Below are 21,526 nucleotides of genomic sequence, written 5' to 3' on the forward strand. Positions count from 1 at the left end.
AAATGCTAAATGCTAATGCTGTTTTACTTCTCCTCCTCCTCCTCCTCCTCCTCCTCCTCCTCCTCCTCCTCCTCCTCCTCCTCCTCCTCCTCCTCCTCCTTCTCCTCCTCCTCTTCCAGCTCCTCCTCCTTCTTCTCCTTCTTCTTCTTCTTCTGCTGCTTCTTTTGTGCTGGTTTTGGCGCTTGAACTCAAAGCCTAGGATCTGTCTCTTGGCCTTTTCACTCAAGGGTAGGGCTCTACCACTAGTGGAGCCACAGCTCCACTTCCAGGTTTTTACCAGCTAACTAGACATCCGAATCTCACAGATTTTTCTGCCTGGGCCAGCACTGAACCATGATCCTCAGCCCCCTGAGCAGCTAGAGTTAACTGATACATTTCTAAATTTGACCATGAAGATCACATGAGCAGAGGGTTCTGAACTTACTTAACAAGGGAAAATATACACAAAAAGTAGTCATTATAGGATGTCAAATTTACTGATCAAATTAAAACAGTTTTAACTTAGGTACTGGTGGCTCACACCTATAATCCTAGCTAGTCAGGAGGCTGAAATCTGAGGATCGAAGTTCAAAGGCAACTCGAGTAGGAAAGTCTGTAAGATTCTTATCTCTAATTAACCAAAAAAAAAAAAAAAGCCAGAAGTGGAGGTGTGGCTCAAGTAGTAGATCACCAGCCTTGTGCAACAAAGCTAAGGGACAGTGCCCTGGCTCTGAGTTCAAATCCTAGTAGTTGCAGGGGTCCCTGCACCCCGGGTGCTCTCCCAACCAGCGGGAGAGGCAAGGAAGCACACCCCGCTGAGGGTGAACCCAGAATAGGTAACGAGCCGCGAGGCACCCGCACTCAGCCCAACCCAACCTTTCGCCGGCAGTTGGACAATCAGATGACTCAGGAGAAGTTCAAGACTGCTCTCAGTTTAGTGGTGCAGACCGGATCTTAACTATGGGCAATGGCAGGAAGAGGAGGGTGTAACATACCTAAGCCAGGGGCTATGATTGGCGGTCTGAGCTGTCAGTCAAGGGCAGAAGGCCATGGGACCTCCCTAAGGGGAGGCCTAAGTACTAGCAGGACCGCCCCCAGGTTACTGCAGGCAGCCATCTTGCTGCACATGGTCTTAAGGCTGGCAGGCTAGAGCCGCCTTTCCAGTTCCGGACCCAGAAGGCAGGCGAGGCTAACTGGGATCCCTCTTCTAGGAGGCAGTGCAAGCAGGCACACCCCCAGGGACTGAGGCAGGCGGGGCTCTTCAGGGCCTCACTCCCGAGGCGCAACAGCCACACATCTCCAGGCGCGGACAGGCGGGGCCAGTCAGTGCGCCCCAGAGTAGTAATTATTATTTAATAATTTTAATTTTTATAATTAATATATAATTATATATAATTAATAATATATAATTATATACATTATATATAATTAATAAGGTATTATATATTAATAATATATAATTATATATAATATATATAATTTAATTTAATAATTATTTAATAATTTTAATAGTAAATACTACTTGTTGACTAAATGAGGGTACAACATATTTTGCCAAGGAAGAAGTTAAAGGCATCTATAATTTTTATCCTTACTAGAGTGCATGGGGCTCCTTATGCTTTGATTATTTTGTGTGTATTTGCACAAGCAAATGAAGCCTAGATTTCAGAAGAACACACCTGGCAGGATACTGCAACTTGCAGTCATCAATGCAGCACATAAATTAGTAAACTAGAATCCAGTGAAATCCCACCATGGCCCAATTCTAGAAGCTGGGGTCCTGAAGTCTCTGGGACAGTCACACACTCTCAGAACCCCCAAACTCGTCACACTGCCCATTTATTTTTGTCAAAGCTACCACAGCCCCCCCTACACACACCCTTGGCTTCCCTCCCCTCAAGGTCATCCAGTTAATTATTGACATAGTGCATCAACTCTGAAATAATCACGAGTCCCACATCCCACACTTGGGAGATTCACATGAGGGGGAAAGGATGGTTCCTAAGTGTCGCCAACCTGAGCTACACAGATCTGGTCAGAGTCCAGAGCTACCAGAATAGAGCATAGAAACGCTTTCTAATCCCTCCTCACACAAAGGAAGGGAGCTTGGGACTCATTTCAAACATGATTTAAAGACATTCTCTCTCTCTCTCTCTCTCTCTCTCTCTCTCTCTCTCTCTCTCTCTCTCTCACACACACACACACACACACACACACACACACACACACAGAGGCATCCAGCAAGAGTAAAATCTAGGTATAAACTAAGTCTCTGGTAGCACAAGGAAGGACCTGGGCCCCTCCCTCCCCCTCCCTCCTCCTCCCTCCCTCCTCTGCTCCCTCCTTCCAACCAGAAACAGTTAATTGCCTACTCCAGGCCGCCTCCAGCCCAGCCCTAATCGGCCTGATCTCAGGCCCGGGGCTGCACAGCTCCAGACCAGGCTGGGGCTGAGCACAGAGCCACAGGAGTGTTTTAACAAGGTAATGATTAAGCTGAGCGGCTGGCAAGGGCACAGGCGCACAGGCTGCAGAGCCGGGAAGGTGAGCCCCATTCCCACCTTGCCTCTCCTGGAGTGGTCAGGACTGGTTAGAAAAGGCATATAGCCCCTGGGCTCAGGAGCCCTCAGCTGCAGCCACCACCTCCTGCCTGCACACACCTGAGTGGGAAGCAGCTCGGGACCAGAGCCTTTGCTGCATCTCGGCGCTCACCCTGGCACCATGAAGCTCCAGGGCTTCTGGACTGGGCTGGAATATGCCTGCCGGCTCCTGGGTGTCACCACTGCGGCAGGTAAGAAAGACTCCGGCTCCTGGCTGCCATCTCCTGGTCAGGCCCAGATGTCAGTGGACATAGCTGCCACTCGTGTCCTTTGATTTCTTTTCCAAGACTTCCCTCCCTCTACTCCCCACCCTGAAATCTGCACAGTAGAAAGGTGGCCAGTGCAGAATAAAGCACGGGCAGGTACGGAGGAGCCTGCTGGGGACCAGGAGCAAGTTTTTGATTGACAACTCACTCAGGAGTGCTCAGCATCCTTGGTGTCTGCGCAGTGGGCCAGGGCTTCCCCACCCACCTGGGCTGAGGGGAGGATGGGAAAGCTGGGTGAAGGCTGGAGTGACTGCAATGGTTAACAGAGATCAAGCACAGTCCTACATCCCAGTGAGAATCCAGTTCCAGCTCTGCCCTGGTGGGACTGGCTAGGAATGACAATGGCAGGCTTCCTGGCCGCCAAGACCCCCAACAGAGTACAGCATAGAACCTCCAAACCCTGGCAGGGACTTCAATCAGGAGCTCACACACTGTGGGTGCTGAAGAAGATCTCCAAGTGGGGCTCCTCTCTCTCTCTCCCTCTCCCTCTTTTTGTACCCCTTCTTCTCCCCACTGGCCACATGACTATCTGGGGTGACTTTCAGCTCCACAGCCTCCCAAGGTCTGGACCTTCTGGGGAAGTGAGCATCTACGTTCTTTTTCTTTTTTGTGTGCCCATCCTGGGGCTTGAACTCAGAGTCTAGGCACTGTTCCTGAGCTTTTGCTCAAGGTTGGTGCTCTACCACTTGAGCTATTTTCACCTTTTTTTTTTTCTTTTAGTAGCTTATTGGCAATGAGAGTTTCATGGACTTCCCTGCCAGGGCTGGTTTTGAACCATGATCCTCAAATCTCAGTATCCTGAGTATCTAGGATAACAGGTGTGAGCCACCTATATGGCTGAGCATCTATGTTCTGGTAAACTCTTAGCCTCATCTTCCTGAGGACACGGAGGAGATGTGCCACTGCCCAGCAAAATCCCTCCTTCCTGCCTCTGGACCCAAGTCAACCTGACGAATCATCCAAGTGGGAAAGTCCCCCTGCTTAAACTCAAACAGTGCTGGCCTCAAGCCTCGGCACTGTCATGGAGTAGACGCTTAGCCTTGGGTCCTTAGGCCCCCTGGGGCTGTGCTTTCTGACCTGGATCACAGACCTGCTGGCCAGCCATTTTGGCAGATCAAGAATGCAGGAACTGAGCATAGCTAAAAGAGGAAGTCAGGAGGAAACCCCCTCAATTCAGGCCAAAGTCAGTGGAGAGCGGGATCATTCCTGGGACAGCAGCCTGGACTAGGGGGGGATAATCAGTGGACTGTTACCCACACCTGAGCTACAAGTTAGAAGGAAGGGTCACAAAGAGTCTGATGCAGGTAAACTGAGAGAGGAGTCATGACCTTGCCTACGGGCACACTGCAGATCAGCAGAACAGCCAACCCGGAGTCCCTACCCCTTACCTTTCCCAAAGGCTAGGACTCAGACCCAAGCTGTTCCTGTGTGGATAGGTTTACAGAAGTGGGCTCTAGTCAGGCATCCATGGCTCACGCCTGTCATCCTAGCTACTCAGGAGGCTGACAGCTGAGAATTGCAGTTTGAAGGCAGCCCAGGCAGGAAAGTCCATGAGACTCTTATCTCCTATGAAGCACTTAAAAAGCCAGAAGTGGAGCTGTGGTTCAAGGGGTAGAGCATTAGCTTTGAGACAAAAATTCAGGGACAGTGCCCAGGTCCTAAGTTCAAGCCCCAGGACTAACACATACACACACACACAGAGAGAGAGAGAGAGAGAGAGAGAGAGAGAGAGAGAGAGAGAGAGAGAGAGAGAGAGAGAGAGAGAGAGAGAGAGATGGGATCTAGCTCCCTTGGAAACTATGTTCTCCTCTCAGGTGGGAAATGATGGAAAAGGCCCTCATAGCCCATCCTGGGGAAGGGAAAGTAACCCTAACTAAATTTCCAGGGCTGGGCATCTGGTCAACTACGGCCCTCTCCACTGTCAGCTACCAGGAATCTCAGTGACTGAAACCCCAGCCACACTCCCTGCACAGCTAGGGCCAGCTTCCTGCCCAGAAGCTCTTTTGAGACACATTTATCTATCCTCCTAATGGATTAGCTGAAGACAGTTTAAGAGTCTAATTTATCTCAGCCAATGAAAGGCCTTACACACACACACACACACACACACACACAGAGGCACACCACTCTTCTTAGCCACAAACTTTATCTGTACTTGGTTTTGACACAAGATCCAGACTAAAATAGGCCAGAGTTGCCCTCTAATATCCAGGCTTTCCAGAGTACAGGGACAAGCTGAAAGCTGGAGAAGGCCTCAAGAGCTTTGGAGAAATCTCAAGTTTCTTCCAGCGTCACTGGATTCCTGGCTTATTTCCAGTGTGTAAGATTTGCAAATTCCTTTCTCCTTTAAGCCTCTTTTTGGTTGAAATCCTCTGTTGAAAAGTCCAGGCTCCATGATAAGGGTACTTCTGAGGAAGAAGAAACAAGACTTGAAACAGGTGGGTACTGTATAGAAACCCCAGAGGCAGGAGGACTCTGGCTCTAGCTCCCCCTGCAAAGAGATGCCTATAAGTTTCCTAGAGGCTAGGAATCAATGTAACAAAGTGTCACCTGCAGGAACCAGGAAGCTCCTGAGAGGCTGTAGCCTCCGATGTAGCAGCCTCCTCCCCTGGCCCTGCAGACAAGACCCAGGCTGGCAGAGATAGGTCCTCAGGCCCCAGGTGCTACCCCCAAAGGGTAAGCTGCAGTAGTCATAGCTATAGCAACCCTGCTGACCACTATGCTGTCCCCTCTCCACCCAACCCATTTGTATACAAACTCCTTAGAATGTCCAGTCCTGAGGTCCTGAGGTCCAGACCCATACCATAAGAGGTTTTCAATAAATACCACCACCAAACCTGGGTAAATAGGTATAGGCAGACTGAACCTACCCAGGGTGATTTTAAAGGTAGAAAACTCTGTCCCTTGGAATGATCATATGAATTCCAGACCATTGCAGGCTACAACCCTATACACACACACACACACACACACACACACACACACACACACACACACACACAAACTGGGCTTTTTCTTATGCTATTTCTTTTTTTTTTTTTTTTTTTGGCCAGTCCTGGGCCTATGGACTCAGGGCCTGAGCACTGTCCCTGGCTTCTTCCCGCTCAAGGCTAGCACTCTGCCACGTGAGCCACAGCGCCGCTTCTGGCCGTTTTTTCTGTATATATGTGGTGCTGGGGAATCGAACCTAGGGCCTCGTGTATCCGAGGCAGGCACTCTTGCCACTAGGCTATATCCCCAGCCCCCTTATGCTATTTCTGAAACCTGGATCAACACACAGGAGACCTTCCTGCTGGGCTTTGAATCTGCCTCAACTTCTGAGTTAAGAAAACTGCAACCAGGCATCAGACAGGCATGCCTGTAACCAGCTACTCAGAAAACTGTGATCTGAGGACTGTGATCTGAAGCCAGCCCAGACAGGAAAGTCCATGAGACTCTTATCTTCAGTTAACCACCAAAAGACCCAAAGTGGAGCTATGGGTCAAGTGGTAGAGTGCTAGCCTTAAATAACACAAAAGCTCAAGGACAGCACCTAGGCCCTGAGTTTAAGCTCCAGGACTGGCAGAAAAGGAGGGGGGGGGAGAAAGCAGGAGAAGATAGGCACGCAGGAAGGAAGGAAGGAAGGAAGGAAGGAAGGAAGGAAGGAAGGAAGGAAGGAAGGAGAAAAGGAAAGAAGGAGAGAAGGAAAGAAGGAAAAGGGGAGAAAGGAAAGAAGGAAAGGGGAAAGAACAGAAAAGAGAGAAAGAGATAGAAAAGAACACTTGGAAAGAATGTGGCCCCAGTGAGCTACAGTGATTGAGATGAATGTACTTTGGGCTACTTGTATTCCCACCCAGCCTGGAGATGGGGCCCTGCACTGGGAAAACCATGAGCAATGTCACAGTGTCCGGAAGAGTTCTTTGGCCACAATGAGCTCAGTACTAATGGAAGCCAAAGATGAAAATAAACCTGCTCCTCCCGTGAGAGGACTAATGGGAACCATCTGCCTCTTATAATAGTTCTATTAGCATCGTCTATGCAACACCATCAGTCACTAAAACCGAGTGCTCATAACCACCATCATATTTGCTTTCATTGCTTTCATTATCCAGAACAGGAAGAAGCCTGGAGGTTGGACTCCCCTGAGCTGGACTCAGCTTGCCCAGCTCTCTGCTTTGGTCTGTCTCTCTATTCCAGGCATCCCCCTGCCAGCCAGGGTGCCCAGGGTCAGGATCTCAGAAGCCAGACGCTTCACCCAGGCTCTCCCACTGGCTCTTAGCCTAGGATTTCTGATGCCTGCTAAGTCTCAGAAAGACAGCACAGAAGTAAGCCCTTGCTGGTGGCTCACACAGGTAATCTTAGCTACTCAGGAGGCTGAGATCTGAATATCACAGTTCAAAGGCAGTCCAGGAAGGAAAGTCTATCAGAATCTTATTGCCAATTAACCACCAAAACACTGGAAATAGAGTTGTGGCTCAAGTGGTAGAGCCTTGAGTGAAAAAAGCCAAGTGAGCGTAAAGCCCAATAGCCAAACCAAAAATAAAAAATGAAGGGAAAAAAAGGACAAAGCAAAAGGCATGAGGGCAACTCTTCCTAGGTCCTCACAAACTGCTGCAACCTCCGGCAAATCACAGGGACCATTGCTGTGAAGGGGTGCTGCACCCCAGCCTCTGTGCACAGCCATGATCACCAGCCTTGAGCCAAAGTCCCTTCCCCAGCCCAGGGCAGAAAACCTTGCCCTTGCTTCTTAAGAACCTGGGATAAACCCAGGCGCTGGCAGCCCTCACCTGCAATCCTAGCCACTCAGGAGGTCACTGAGATCTGAGAATCAAGCCAGCCTGAGCAGGAAAATGCATGAGATCCTTATCTTCAATTAACAAGCAAAAAGCCAAGGTAGAACTGTGGCCCAAGTGGTAGAGGATTAGCCTGAATGAAAAAGCTGAGCAAGAACACAAAGCTCTGAGTTCAAGTCTCAGTACGGGTTCAGGAGACACCAGGAAATTGCCCACTGACTGCAGCCCAAAGGTTCAGGTTTGGCCTGAGTCTTCCCAACCTGTGACCTTGAGGAAACTACACCAGGTCACTGTGCCTGGCTTTCCTCCTCTGTCTGGTGGGACGTACGTGTGTCTTGTGCCATGGCTTGCTGTGAGGAAACATAGTTCTGCAAAGTCTTCAGTTGGGCAGATGATGTGGACACCATGCATCACCAGCCTGGCCCAGCACTAGCCAGAAAGTTCCAGAACCTAGAGAGTGGGAGGCACAGTTCCCTAGTGGACAGAAGAGTACTAGAAATGAACCCTCCAAACCAGCACTGGTACCTGGTGTCTATAATCCCAGGTATTCAGGAGGCTGAAATCTGAGATTTGCATGGTTCAAAGCCAGCCCAGGGAGGGAAGTCCATGAGACTCTTATCTCCAATGAACCATCAAAAAGCCAGAAGTGGAGCTGTGGCTCAAGTGATGGAGTGCTAGCCTTGGGCAAAAAAGTTCAAGGACAGTGCCCAGGCCCTGTGTTCAAGCCCCAGGATTAATGTGCACTTGCCTACACTCCCATGAGCCCATGCCCGTGTGCGCACACACACACACAAGAAGAAGAAAAAAAGAGGAGGAGAAGGAAGAGGAGGAGGAAGAGTTGGAACCTTCATTCAACACTCAAACATAGCCACATCCCACTGTTTCCTGGATGAAAGTGATCAGTCCCCATCCTACCAGAAGTGGGGCTGGTGGGGCTCTCTCTCGGTTTTCAAGAGCAGCATCTCAACAGACAACAAAGGCCCAGTGCATTGTGGGACATAGGAAATGGAAGCTTGCATATGTTTACAGGGCAGGAAGGAAGAGAGGGAGGAGGGGGGAGGGGAAGGGAGGGAGGGAGGGAGGGAGGGAGGGAGGGAGGGATTCGGACCTGGAGAAGCAACCTAGAGCAGACATGAAGGTCCACAAACACCTCTCCATCTCTTAGTGTCCAAAAGGACCTTGGGGTAAAGCCACACCCGTGGGGCCCTGAGTGGCCACTGCATCACAATAGAGGCAGAGTCCACACTGGACAGGTACCCAGAGTGCATCCCCACTGGGAATTGCTGTGAGGAAAGCACCAGAAGCCAGCCTTCTGGACAGGCAGTACAAGATCAGATCCACTCCCAAAGAAAGGAAGATTCAATGTTCCAGAACTATCTCCAACTGTAAGAGGACAGGAGGGGAGCCCAGGCTGACTGTACAGCCCAGGGTGGACTCTGGGTTCAAGCAATGCACCAGAGCCTGAGATGAAGCCACTGCCCTCCCCAGCTGCAATCACAGTGAGCAGCAGGCCCCACCATGGCCAGTTCCTGAAGCCAGGAGCTCAGCATCCAGCACAGAGAGGATTCTAGAAGCTATGACACACAGAAGATAGCAGGATAAGACAGCTCTGAAATGATGGCACAGGCAGGCTCTGTGGCACTCAAGGGATGATGGCATGACAGACAGGCAGAAGGACATCTGTGATCTGGGATGCTGGTGAAAAGGCCTCTGGGGATTCTAGGAGCCACCCAGGAGGTGCCTTGGCTCACACCATAGCCCAGGGCCCCAGCAGGGCAGAGCTGTGGTGTGGGGCACCCAGGCCCACTCTGCTTCTCCTCTTGCCCCTTAGTGTTGATCGGCGTGGGCACTGAGACCTTCCTCCAGGGGCAGTTCAAAAGTCTGGCATTCTACCTCCTGTGAGTATGTGTGCCTGGGCCCCCAGCATACTCCCTGTGCCAGCCCCCACCCCCACCACCCCTGCTAATTCCATCCTGACCCAGAAGAAGGAGCTGGGGGGACCTCTAAGAGAGAAACATTTTGGGGAACACTCTCCCATAAATCAACTCTCTCATACACCTACCCACCCATCCATTTGTCTACCTGTCCATCCCCCCACACCCAGGCATCATCTTCTACCCATCACCTGCTCATCTGCAACCACACATGCATCATCATCTACCTGCCCATCTCCCATCCACCTATATATCATCTATCTACCCATCACCTGCTTCTCCCCACCCACCCATGTACCATCTATCTACCCATCTACCTGCCCATCTCCCAACTACCTAAGTATCTATTCACTCATCCATGTATCCATCCACATATGTACCTACCAACTCACCCATCCACCTTCTCATCTACTCATCCATCTACCCAACCATATATCAGTCTACCTATATACCCATCCACCTTCCCACCCATGTATCCACCTATCTACATACATCCCCACTCACCCATCTATCCATCCATTCACATATCCATCTGCCTGTCCATTCGCCATCCACTTAATCATTTTTCAGTCTACTTGTGTTCCTGTACTGTCTATATATCATCTACCTACACATCCACTCACCCATTCATCTGCCCATCCACCCACCTATCCTACTACTACTCAGCCACGTATCTATCCACCTAGGCATCCACCCATCTCCCCACCCATCCATCTGCCTAACAGTACATATGCCCACCCACCCATTCTCCTACCCACCTATCATTTCTTTCCACAGTAAGCATGGAAGGAGCTCTTGTTACCTACACAGGAAGTGTATACTTGAGCTCCCCTGCCTGGTAAGCATGGTTTAGAGACTTCCTGACATATGTTGTCATCAGCAAGCTCAGAGCAGCAGACCTAACTTCTCCAGCTGATGTCCACTCTTCCTCACAGTGGACTGTTCCCTGCTGGGAAGGAAGTTGTTGCACAGGGCTGTTTTAGGGATAGGAAGGCCTGGGGTCCCCACAAGCCCTGAATCAGTGTTTCCATAGCCCTCCCCTCCCTCCCCCACACAGGCCTAACAGCAGTTTTCTCCTCATGCTCACACTGCCTTCTTAACACAGATCTCCCAGGGGCCTTCATGGTTCTCAGGATCTCTAGTTCACCCCAGTGCTGCCTTCTGCTACTGACTGATTGCTCAGAACTCAGTTACAACCCAGAGACATTGATTCAAATGCAGAGCCCTGAATGGTGGCTAGCTCTACTAGCCACTGAGGCACACGCTCACCCCCCACTGTGGCTAGCCTCAGGACAATGTCTCCATGGAGCCCCACAGCAGGACAAGAGGTCAGCAGGCAGACAAGAGAGGGAAGGAGAGACCTTTGAGGAAAGACTAGCTTGTACAAAGACCCTGTGGCACCTGATAGCTTCTTGTGTACTCAGCAGGATAAGGCAGAAGTTTATAAAGGACTTTACAAGGCATGTGAAGTCTTTTCAATTATATGGCCAGTGAGACACACACACACACACAGAGACAAAAAGTTAAGTTCCATTTTCCAAAGATTCTGACATGTCAAGTTGGAGGAGGGGCTTTCTAGAAATCTGTGATTTTTTTTTAAACTGTGCCCTGGAGATTGGAACTGGAAGTTCACTGCACGTGGATGTTCTAGATTAAGAAGATCATAGTCACATGTGTGTGTGTGGCACCGAGCCCTGGAAAGCCTGGTGATGAGAATGGAGAAACAGGGGCCAGAGACTGTGGGGGCACAATGCTAGGAGACAGTCCTGAACCCACCCAAACAGTGCTGGTGAAGCCAGAGAGAATGGGGGTCAGTCTGACAGTAGTGTGTGTGTGTGTGCGCGCACACGCACACACGTGTATGCATGCACATGCTGGGACTTGAACTTGAACTCGGCCTGGGAACTCTCCCTTAGCTTTTGCACTCAAGGCTGCCACTCTACCATTCGAGCCACAAGCTCCACTTCAGGATGTTGTGCCCAAATACTGATACCCCAAATACCACTGAGACTGAGATTGATGCAAAAGCAAAGGTGCCATTTATTAGCTAATGCGCATTCCGGCCAATGTGCTCACCAGACACAGATGAGAGATGAGGGCCTTGAGAAAGGGGATTGCACACATTTTATACAGGTGAACAAACAAGTTTAGGGGCTTCCATGTTGGCAGCTATCCTATTGGTTGACCTTCAGCAGTGCCTGATATGTTCTAACTTGATTGCTTAGGGGCCATCTGCACATTTCAAAACAGCAACGGTTTATTCTTGGCTAGGTCAGCTTGCCCCCTATCTGTTGTTTAGTCAGTTACTGAGTGGGCACATAGTTGTGGTTTTTCCCAGTAGCTGCACTCTCATCTTCTCAGAGTCAGCTCTAACTCTAACATGGCTGCCTCTTTTTCAAAATGGAATCACTTTGGTCTTTCATTCCCTTCTTCTCATAGGAGACTGGGGAACCAATCTTGGTTCCTCTGAGATTCCCACATCAGTGTATGGGGTCATCTCAATGTACGAGTCGGTCACTTGCGAACCTAGGGGTTGATACTGTTGTCTAAGCACCATTAGTTGAACTGTATTCACCCGATCTTTTACAAAAGCTGCAAACCTATTTATATTATAGCCAACTTGATTACATACCAACTTTATTCAGAAGTTCCAATTTTAAGACATACTCATACCATTGGCTACATACGTAAACTTTCTGGGGATTGTCTTCCTCACTTTTAACATGCCAAAACCTTTTAATCTAAAGGAAATCATTTTTGTTTCCCCAATTCTCTTTCTAAAGTCTTTCCTTATACTGTTTTATAAGCTGTGTCTTATAAAACTTAACACATCCCCACTCACACCATCTTCTACTTCCTCACATCATCAGCGACTTACTTGAGCATTCTGGGGCAACTGAAGACAGTCCTTGCTTTTTAAATTCCTTTCCCAAGGTTTTCTTTACCATTTTTTTTTTTTTTACATTTTCCTGAGCTTTGCAGCTTGAGTTTACCATGGTAGAGGTGCTCAAGGTGAAGATGTAGATTCCTTCAGATGACTGTTAGGCAGTCCTTGATCTTAACCCAAATGAAATGGGCAGGGGCCTTGGCGGCAGCAGGCATCAATGTCTCCCCATGGCTCCAATAGAATGTCACACCTCCTGCTGGGTTGTCTGCAACTTTCTGCATAAACTGGTTAAAGAAGCTTAACCTAAGGCCTGACTTTAGTGAAATTTCCTAATATTTTTGGTTGCTTTTTTAAGTACACTGGCTTTTGCAGGCTGGCACCCCACTGGTTTAGGCAGTGGCCCTCAGATTCATTTCTCTGGGCCTTGATCTTTAAAGGGGAGCTGATGGGTAAAGATCATCCATCTTCTGTAACTTCTTCAGGCTGACTCAGGGGCATTGACCTTTCCTAGACAGGATCTTATACCCTTAGCCTACTTTACCAAGGGGTTGCCAGGATCAGATGCCTATTGGGAGCATTACTCCAAACTGGAAATAACATTTAACTTTCAACAACTACACAGACTTTTCCTTGGGCTACAGCAGTGTACCCTTTTAACATTTTAGTTTGCAAAAGCATTTTCCTGACTGGCTGGGGAAAATGATCTCTGATGACCTAATAGTGCCTAAATTACCTTTGTAGGCCTTAGATCTCAATAAAGACAACTTCAGGTCCATAAGCCTTTTTTTCTGAACAGATATGCCAGCTCAGAATTCTCACTGCCAATTAGGGTTTTGAGCAGATGCAGGGGGTTGGGATTTTTTAAATTATCCCCCCATTTAACAAATTAGCTTTACTACCCACTATCACAGATGACTGGCAAGTTCCTGCCCAGTTACAAAGTAGACAGACATGGGCATTAAGAAGGCATGCTTGCAAACTATTCTTTAGGACCTGCTGACTCTGATTAACTTTTTGAAGGGCCAAGCACAAGTGACTGTAAGATCTTTACCATCCAAGCAGTGGTTTGCTGCCTCTGGATGCACCATTACTTTGTCCCAGGAGTAACTTTTCCATTCTGGGGTAAATGTACCTTTGGCATTTCTCTTGGCCTCTGGACTTGAACTCAGGGTCTGAGTGCTGTCCCTCAGCTCTCCAGCTCAAGGCTAGCACTCTGCTACTTTGAGTTCCAACACAACTCAGTTCCCAGCATTCTGCTGGCCTATTAGAGACAAAGATTCTCACAGGGACCTTTCTCTGCCCCGGCTGGCCACAAATTGCAGATTCAGATCATGAGTCTGTACATAAGGCCACTTTACTCCAATTAAAGGCAACAAGGTAGTCCACACAGAAGTAGTTTTTAAGCATGATGTTACCTGGAACTTACTGAGGGCCAAAGTTATATCTGACAAACTTTTAGGAATCGTCTGTCCTTCTCTGTGAGCCTGTTGGAAACTTACAAAAACCTATGGACAAAATGGAATAGCAATTAAACAATCAGTATGGTAGCTGTAATTTTTCCTTTTTCCACTTTGGAACAATTATTTAGGACAGTTTTACTTTCAAATTTCATGTCTAGAAATCTATTTTTTATTTTTAAATCCTTTACTAATCTCTGTTTTAACATTTACACTTTAGTTTTCAATTGCATTTGAAGAACTCTGAAACCTAGAGGCACCAGGTGCCTCCCACTGCTTCAGGCTGCTTGTTTTAAAAGAGCCATTTTTTTAAAGTCTGAATTACAAGCACAGAATTACAAACACAAGAATCCAGACTTAGCATCTTTGTCTTTAAAAAAGAAATACATCCAAATTGCAAAATAGCATAGAAATCAAGTTACATCATACAGAAACTTTTTAACACTCTTTTTAAAACTTTTTTAATTCTTAGTACCTCCCAAGGGGCAGTTTTAGAAATACCAATCTGCTCATTTATTTTTACCATCAGGTTCCCCATGTCCACTTGCAAGGAAAAGACAAAGATAGGACTCCACTTACCTGTCCTACAGAATGGGCATATACCCAGTGACTCCTTAGGGCTTGATGAACTGCCTTTGTGCCAGCTTACTTTTTTTCCACCATGTGTGGACTCCCTCCGGGTCTGTTCCACCATGTGTGGACCTGCTGAGCTGTACCTTTGCCAGTTCACCCCTCACTCCCCTCACTCCCAAGGATAGGTACACAGGCTTGGTTTTTCCTGTCCTTTCCTCTTGATCTCTGACTGAGAAACCCAAAACACTTTTTTTTTTTAACAGTGATAAACATTAATATACAAATTTCTGTCATTTAGTCCCAAACTTTAACAGTGGAGGAAAATAAACTTCAAGTTTCCAATGCCTTTTGCTAAGCCAGATAACTTGATTACACTGCAAACAGCCTTCTGCATTAAGATACCAAAACAGAACAAGACAAGACAGAACAGAGAAAGTCTTACTTCCCTGAAGATATCTTTAAGTCAAAAAGATCTTTTTTGGATGGCATGTCCAGCGTTGATGGGCTGGTTGCCAGTGCGACAGAGACACCATGGGTCCCTGGAACATCTCAGGGGGATCCTCCCCTGTGATTTCCATCCCTCGGCAGTCAGTCCCTTGCTGAAAGAAAACACTCACTGTCGTTGCTGAAAGCAACATTCCCTGACAGAGGGGATCTTGTAAAGACCCCCCTTCCCGATGGGAGCCTGGGAACGTCTTCCCGACTCCTGCTGGCAACCTATAGCGCTTCCGCCAGATCGTATGCCAGCCAGATTTAAAAACTGAAACAGACACAGAACACAAAGACACAAACACTCACCTAAGTGCACCTCTACTCACCGATCAGAGGACGGCTCCATGATCAGGGTCGGTAATGGGTCTGGGGTATCCCGGACGAGCCCCCAGGCTGTTGTGCCCAAATCCTGATACCCCAAAGACCACCGAGACTGAGATCGATGCAAAAGCAAAGGTGCCGTTTATTAGCAAATGCGCATTCTGGCCAACGTGCTCACCAGACGCAGATGAGAGATGAGGGCCTTGAGAAAGGGGATTGCACACTTTTTATACAGGTGAACAAACAATTTTAGGGGCTTCCATGTTGGCAGCTATCCTATTGGTTGACCTTCAGCAGTGCCTGATATGTTCTAACTTGATTGGTTAGGGGCCATCTGCACATTTCAAAACAGCAACGGTTTATTCTTGGCTAGATCAGCTTGCCCCCTATCTGTTGTTTAGTCAGTTACTGGGTGGGCACATAGTTGTGGTTTTTCCCAGTAGCTGCACTCTCATCTTCTCAGAGTCAGCTCTAACTCTAACATGGCTGCCTCTTTTTCAAAATGGAATCACTTTGGTCTTTCAAGGCTTTTTGAAGATTAATTGGAGATAGGAGTCTCACAGACTTTCCTGCCTAGGCTGGCTTCAAACTGGAATCCTTAATCTCAGCCTTTTAAGTAGCTAGGTTGACAGGTGTACCTGCCAGTGCCTGCTGATTCTGAAGGTGTTCCAGAAACCCAGCGCTCCTTCTGGGAACAGGGTTTGCAAGGGCCTGGCTTTGAGGCTGGACAGCTGGGATCAGCCCTGGAGCCATAGGTAGAGGTTACACCTGCCAGTGCAAAGAACCAGGTGCCAATCATGTCACCTACTGGCTGTGGCACCTCCTCCTCTGTCTCTGCAGCAGGGCTGTGGTGTCTGGGCAGAATCTGAAGGATGCTGTCCCAGAGACAAGCCAGCCTGTAGCTGGAACGGCCCAGAAGGCAAAGGCACTATTAGCAGACTGCCTCATGAAACCTAGGAAGGATCAAGGCACCAGCCTTCCCACCTGTCTCCACCCACAGGTCTATTGGGGTCGCTGTCTCTGTGTGTGAAGGGGCCTACTTTGTAGCTCAGCTGCTGGACATCTGCTTCAAGTAAGTAGCCTCAGGCATAGTCTGAGGAAAGGTTCCTCCCCTCCCCCACCCCCAGGGACTGCCAGTCACTGGGCCTCACACCCAGCTGTCCCTCCAGGAGGAGGACCCTGCCCATGGCTCAGCTGGGAGCTGGTGGTGATCATGTGAGCATTGTTCTGCTTCCCGGTAGTAGCACAAGCCAAGGGTCCTGAGCCTCTGGCCATGGAGGCCCTGCTGCTGCTGCTGCAGCTGCTACCCACTGCTCAGCATCTAAACATACCAATGGCTCATGCCTGTAATCCTAGATACCCAGTAGACTGAGGTCTGAAGGATTGAGATTGAAGCCACTCTGGGAAGGAGAGTCTATAAGACTCTGATCTCTAACTAACCACCAAGAAACTGGAAGTAGAACTGTGGCTTAAGAGGTAGAGCTCCAGCCTTGAGCATAAAGCTCAGGGACAGTGCCCAGGCCCTGAGTTCAAGCCCCAGGACCAGTGCAGGGACACACACACACACACACACACACACACACACACACACACACACACACGCTGTCATCTGTGTGGTCAAGGGCTGGGGCCCAGGCCATAGCCCCAGAACAGAGACAGGCAGGTCCTCAAGTGGTCAGCCTGACCTCAGTCCAACTGTTGAACACTGACCCACCAGAGTCACAGAAAGAACTTCACTAGTTCTATTCCCAAAGATCCTAAATATAAACTTAGGTGGGGAAAGTTTGAGGCTCTACCTGCACCCCCAGGTTCCCCAGCCCCGATGCAGTCCTCCCATCCCCCTTCAGAGGTAGGTGCTGGGGAACCACCCCTTTAGGAGTGCTCTTTCAATCTCAGAGATGGTCACCGGGGGGCACCAGTGAGCTCTACCAAGCTAGAGAGCAGCAACCTGTCCTGCCCAGCCTCCCCCATCCTCTCTCCACTCCACTCTGTCCCCTGGCACCTACCAATTCAGAGCAAGAAGAGTGTAAAGGCTGGTGCTGTCCTCTGAAATCTGGAGGCAGTGTCTTGGAAGAAACCTGTTCTGCATCCAGTTTTCCATTGTCCAGGGCATCCCAGCACCTGGGCCTGGCTCCACAAGTGGGGTGCAGCTGGACACTGTGCAGTGCACACCCCACACATTGCTCCCAGTAAAGTGACTCCCATACCAGCTCCTTCTCTGATCCATGTGGACTCCCGAGTGGGCCTTGAGCCAGCCATTAACCTTCCTTCCCTTTTCCCCAGGAAGGCAAGACTGCGAAGGCTTTCGGGAAAAAATGTAGATGTTCAAGCAAGGGTTAGGACCATGGGAGCCCCAGGGAGGAGGCACCAGATGTCTGTGACCCCATCCCTGAACACTGTTCTGTCAGGAGCCTCACCAGGTCTGCACCATGGCAGAGCCGGGCCCCAGCCCCAGTGGCCTCACTGTGGCTGAGGTTTTCTTCCGTCCTTCCTGCTAACCCTGGACTCCCTCCCCAGGTGTCAGCCAGGGTCCTGGGCCCACAGAGCACGGGACAAGGCCCACTGGCTGGGCTGCTTCCAGAAATTTCTTGCCTACATGCTGCTGTCTGTGGCCTGCTTCCTCCATCCGGTTCTGGTATGGCATGTGACGATCCCAGGTAGGTGCTGCAGGTACAGGAGGGGACTGGGGGTGCAGTCTCTGCCTGGGTAGGGGCTATGCAGTGCCCAGGGATTGGAAATGTACCACCCTTGCCCCTTTGTTCTAAAAGAGGTGCTGAGCATTCCCTCTGAAAGCTCCCACCCTCCCCCCCCCCCCCCAGCCCTTTTGTACCTGGCATATGAGGCCAAAGGTGGAAGACACCATTCACACAGAAGCAACCTGGGTAGAGTATCCTGCCTAAAGCATTCCTCCAAGGCTCCTCTCACTTTCCCAGGATAAAAACTGGGCATTTTTTGGCCTTGATCCTTTTACCTCCTGGAGATGGGTGGCAGGCCAGAGAGCCAGCCAGAGACAGTCCTTGGCATCTCAGCAGGGCCTGGTCTTTAGCTGTCCGTCAGCACTGACCCTCCGCATTTCCTTTGGCTGAAGTTTGATTGGAGAGGCTGGGGGGAGAGGGGAGATGAACCACAAGAGACCCAAGACAGCTGCACAGCACTAGGTGGCTTGCACAACCTCTAATTCTTTTCCATGGTAAAGATCCAGCTTCCTGAGCACTGAATTCTCTTCCAGGCTCCATGCTCATTATTACTGGCCTGGCCTACTTTCTACTGAGCAAGCGGAAAAAGAGCAAGGCTGCCCCCCATGCGGTAGCCCCCCCAGAGCAGTACTCAGACCCCTCCGGCAGTGTTACTAGTACCACTGGCTCTGGGGACACTGAGCAAACCTACACTTTCCACGGAGCCTTCAAGGAGGGACCCGGCTCCCTGCTCATCCACATGAAAAGCATCCTAAAAGGGACCAGGAAACCCAGCCCCCTGACCCCTCCACAAACTCTTGTAGAACTGACGTTGGAGCCAGATGATCTGCTGGCCAGAAAGAAGCAGGTGCATTTCGAGGACAGTGTGGTGCGAATCATCCCATCCCTGGCTGAAAGTCTGGATGAGGGAGACAGTGAGCCAGAGGAAACAGCCTCTGATACGACCCCCATCATCCCTCCCCCCCAGGGCCCCCTCCTGTCCTCACTTGTGGGCGCTGATTTATTCTGAGTGGCTCCACCAGGGGGCACTGTGCAGAGCTTGCCCATGTCCCCCCATCTGGACTTCCTGCCTTCCATATGCTCTGCCAGCCACTCAGCTCCAGGCCTTCACTGGTCAGCTCAAGAGATGACCAGACATCTCCATGGAGCATTGGTGTGCATAACATCAATAGTTCTTCAGACACCTGCAAGAAGGTGGGAAGAGACAGCACGGGGTCTTCACCACCTGGAATGAGCTCCCACTCATCCTGCCTGGCTGTGAAGATGGTGGTCAGGCCTTCCTCAAAGACACTACCAGCCCCCTTTGTACAAGGTGGCAGGTGCCATTGCTTCAGCCCAAAGAGGGACAGAGGACACCTGCCTACCCAAGCCACTGCACCTCTCTCCCCTGACACAGAGCCCAGACTTTCCATTTCCCCCTCTGGCTTGACCTTCCATCCCTAAAAGGCCCAGAGGTGTGTCTCCACATCCAGTGTTGAGCTGCGGGGGGCGGGGAGGGGGCAGCAGAGCTCAAAGTGACACTGCACAGGGCAGGCCTGACAGGAAGGGCCCGGAATGCAAGCCCTGGCTGAACAGAGGCCTTACAAAATGTAATTAGGAAACCGTGCCCCTCTGTGCTCCTTCCAGAAGCATCACTGCTGGCTCCCAGAATCCTCCATTATGTGGGCTGCTCCAAAATTCCAAAGACAATGTTGTACATTGAAGGATGTTGAGGCCTGATGCCTGTGATCCTAACTCCTCAGGAGGCTGAAATCTGATGATCGAGTTGTGAGGCCAGCCCAGACAAGAAAGTCCCAAGACTCTTATCTCCAATTGACCAAGAAAAAGCCAGAAGTGGAGATATGACTCAAGTGGTTGAGCACCAGCTTTGAGTGATAAGCTAAGAGACAGTGCCATGGTCCTGAGTTCAAGCCCCAGTATCAGCATACACACAAAAAAGGAAGTTGGGACCCTGTGGCCATCTTCAGCAGGTTCCCAGACACAGCGTGTGGGACTCACGGACGTTGGGACAACAGAAAAGCATGACACACCTAGGTACCAGTGAAATTAAATGGGTGATAAACTCATGCTTATCCCAAAGAGGAGGGAGGAAAGAAGAAAAAAATACAAGGGCAATGATTAGGGCAAGGTCTCTGCCTCAACCTAGCAATGTAAAAGCTAACCTAGGATGCACAAAGACTAGTGAACCAAGTATTTCCTAATGAAAAGATTTGCAATGTAGTTGTGTGTGTGTGTGTGTGTGTGTGTGTGTGTGTGTGTGTGTGTGTGTACACTGGGGCTTGAAGAATTGGCTCTCTGTCTCACTTGGCTTTTTCCACTCAAGGCTGGCATTCTACCAGTCGATCCACTCTCTTAATTCTGGCTATTTGCTGGTTCATTGAAGGTAAGAGTCTCAAAGATTTGTCTGCCTGAGTTGAGTTCAAACTGTGATGATTAGATCTCAGTCTCCTTAGCAACATCCAGCCTGAAAGGTGGTCTTGACTTCTGAAAGCTGTAATTGGTCCAGAGCACCATATCCAGAGAGTAGTCACTTCCTCCTCCTCAGCCATCTCAGTGCAGGAGCAGTGGGAAAAGAAAGAAAGCTCAGCTTCCCAGAGCTTGTAAAGGATAAACACAAGACACTGAAGAGTTCACATTTCACAGTCCAGACAAGAAACATGTTCAGGCCGATCCCCAGGCCTCACGTCTGTAATGCCAGCCACTGGGGAGGCAAAGATCAGGGGTCATGATTCAAGGGTGGCCCAGACAAAAAGCTACACAAACAAATCCAGATACAATTGCACATGCCTATAACTCCAGCTATGCAGGAGGCCATACATAGGAGGACTGCCATTCAAGGTGACTCTAGACAAAAAGCATGAGGCCCTATAATGAAAAATAACTAAATCTAAAAAGGTTGAGGTAGCACAAGTGGTAGAGGGCTCACGGCCCTGAATTCAAACTGCAGTAACCACAAAAGAGAGGAGAGAAGAGGAGAGAAGAGGAGAGGAGAGGAGAAGAGGGGAGAGGAGAGGAGAGGAGAGGAGAGGAGAGGAGAGGAGAGGAGAGGAGAGGAGAGGAGAGGAGAGGAGAGGAGAAGAGAGGAGAGGAGAGGAGAAGCAAAGAGAAATGAAGAGAAGAGAAGAGAAGAGAAAAGAGGAGCATGTTCATGGTTGCACAGCTGCAGTGTCCCCAGGGCTAACTGTATTGTTTCTGCACGAACACAGAAATAAGGCCTATCAGCAGCTGCACTCACAGGGGCACTTTACTTGCAACTCTCTTCGTGTCAGTGACAGGTGGGGAGCAGGCACAGCCCTTGATGATGGAACTCTTAAGCTGTATGCTTTGGCTGCTGTGCGGAGGGACCTCAGGATGGGCAGGGCAGTCAGGGTACAGTCAGTCAGGTGGCCTGTGGAGATAAGAGGTGGGTCCTGGGGCACAAGGAAGGAATTTGTGCAGAGAGTTGGGGGTCGGGCTCCTGGTGCCCAACATCATGTAAACGTGATGGCCACAGATGACCTGGTATGCCAGCACCTTGTCGGCCCTGAGCAGCCATCGGTAAGAAGAGTCTAT

General features: G+C 49.7%; 1 protein-coding gene and 1 long non-coding RNA gene across 5 annotated transcripts; one reads left to right on the forward strand and one right to left on the reverse strand.

Annotated features, from left to right (window-relative positions):
- Positions 1-2,402: 2,402 nt before the first annotated feature.
- Tmem72 (transmembrane protein 72) lies at positions 2,403-20,926 on the forward strand. 4 transcript variants are annotated; one of them, XM_048339263.1, is made up of 6 exons: positions 2,409-2,767; positions 7,019-7,146; positions 9,446-9,512; positions 16,279-16,350; positions 17,796-17,935; positions 18,508-20,926. In XM_048339263.1, coding segments are annotated over exons 2-6 (756 nt in total). In that variant the 5' UTR covers positions 2,409-2,767; positions 7,019-7,145; the 3' UTR covers positions 18,984-20,926. The 4 variants fall into 4 exon arrangements, with proteins under 4 accessions (XP_048195221.1, XP_048195219.1, XP_048195220.1 ...); XM_048339262.1 differs by lacking the exon at positions 7,019-7,146 and having other exon boundaries at positions 2,405-2,767; XM_048339264.1 differs by lacking the exons at positions 7,019-7,146; positions 16,279-16,350 and having other exon boundaries at positions 2,403-2,767.
- LOC125346575 lies at positions 12,209-12,429 on the reverse strand. Its single transcript, XR_007209972.1, has 2 exons — positions 12,372-12,429; positions 12,209-12,332 (listed from the first exon to the last, which is right to left on the reverse strand). It is a non-coding gene; the product is annotated as an uncharacterized LOC125346575 (long non-coding RNA).
- Positions 20,927-21,526: the final 600 nt, after the last annotated feature.

This window comes from Perognathus longimembris, chromosome 2 (genome assembly GCF_023159225.1).
Source record: "Perognathus longimembris pacificus isolate PPM17 chromosome 2, ASM2315922v1, whole genome shotgun sequence".
NCBI classification, from domain to species: domain Eukaryota; kingdom Metazoa; phylum Chordata; class Mammalia; order Rodentia; family Heteromyidae; genus Perognathus; species Perognathus longimembris.

What these genes read in the sequence shown, in the direction of transcription:
- Tmem72 (XM_048339262.1), top strand. Translation starts at nt 2,698, where the DNA reads ATGAAGCTCCAGGGCTTCTGGACTGGGCTGGAATATGCCTGCCGGCTC. An exon ending in AGTCTGGCATTCTACCTCCT is followed by an intron (nt 9,513 to 16,278) that starts GTGAGTATGTGT and finishes CTCCACCCACAG; the next exon opens with GTCTATTGGGGTCGCTGTCT. An exon ending in CTGCTGGACATCTGCTTCAA is followed by an intron (nt 16,351 to 17,795) that starts GTAAGTAGCCTC and finishes CTCCCTCCCCAG; the next exon opens with GTGTCAGCCAGGGTCCTGGG.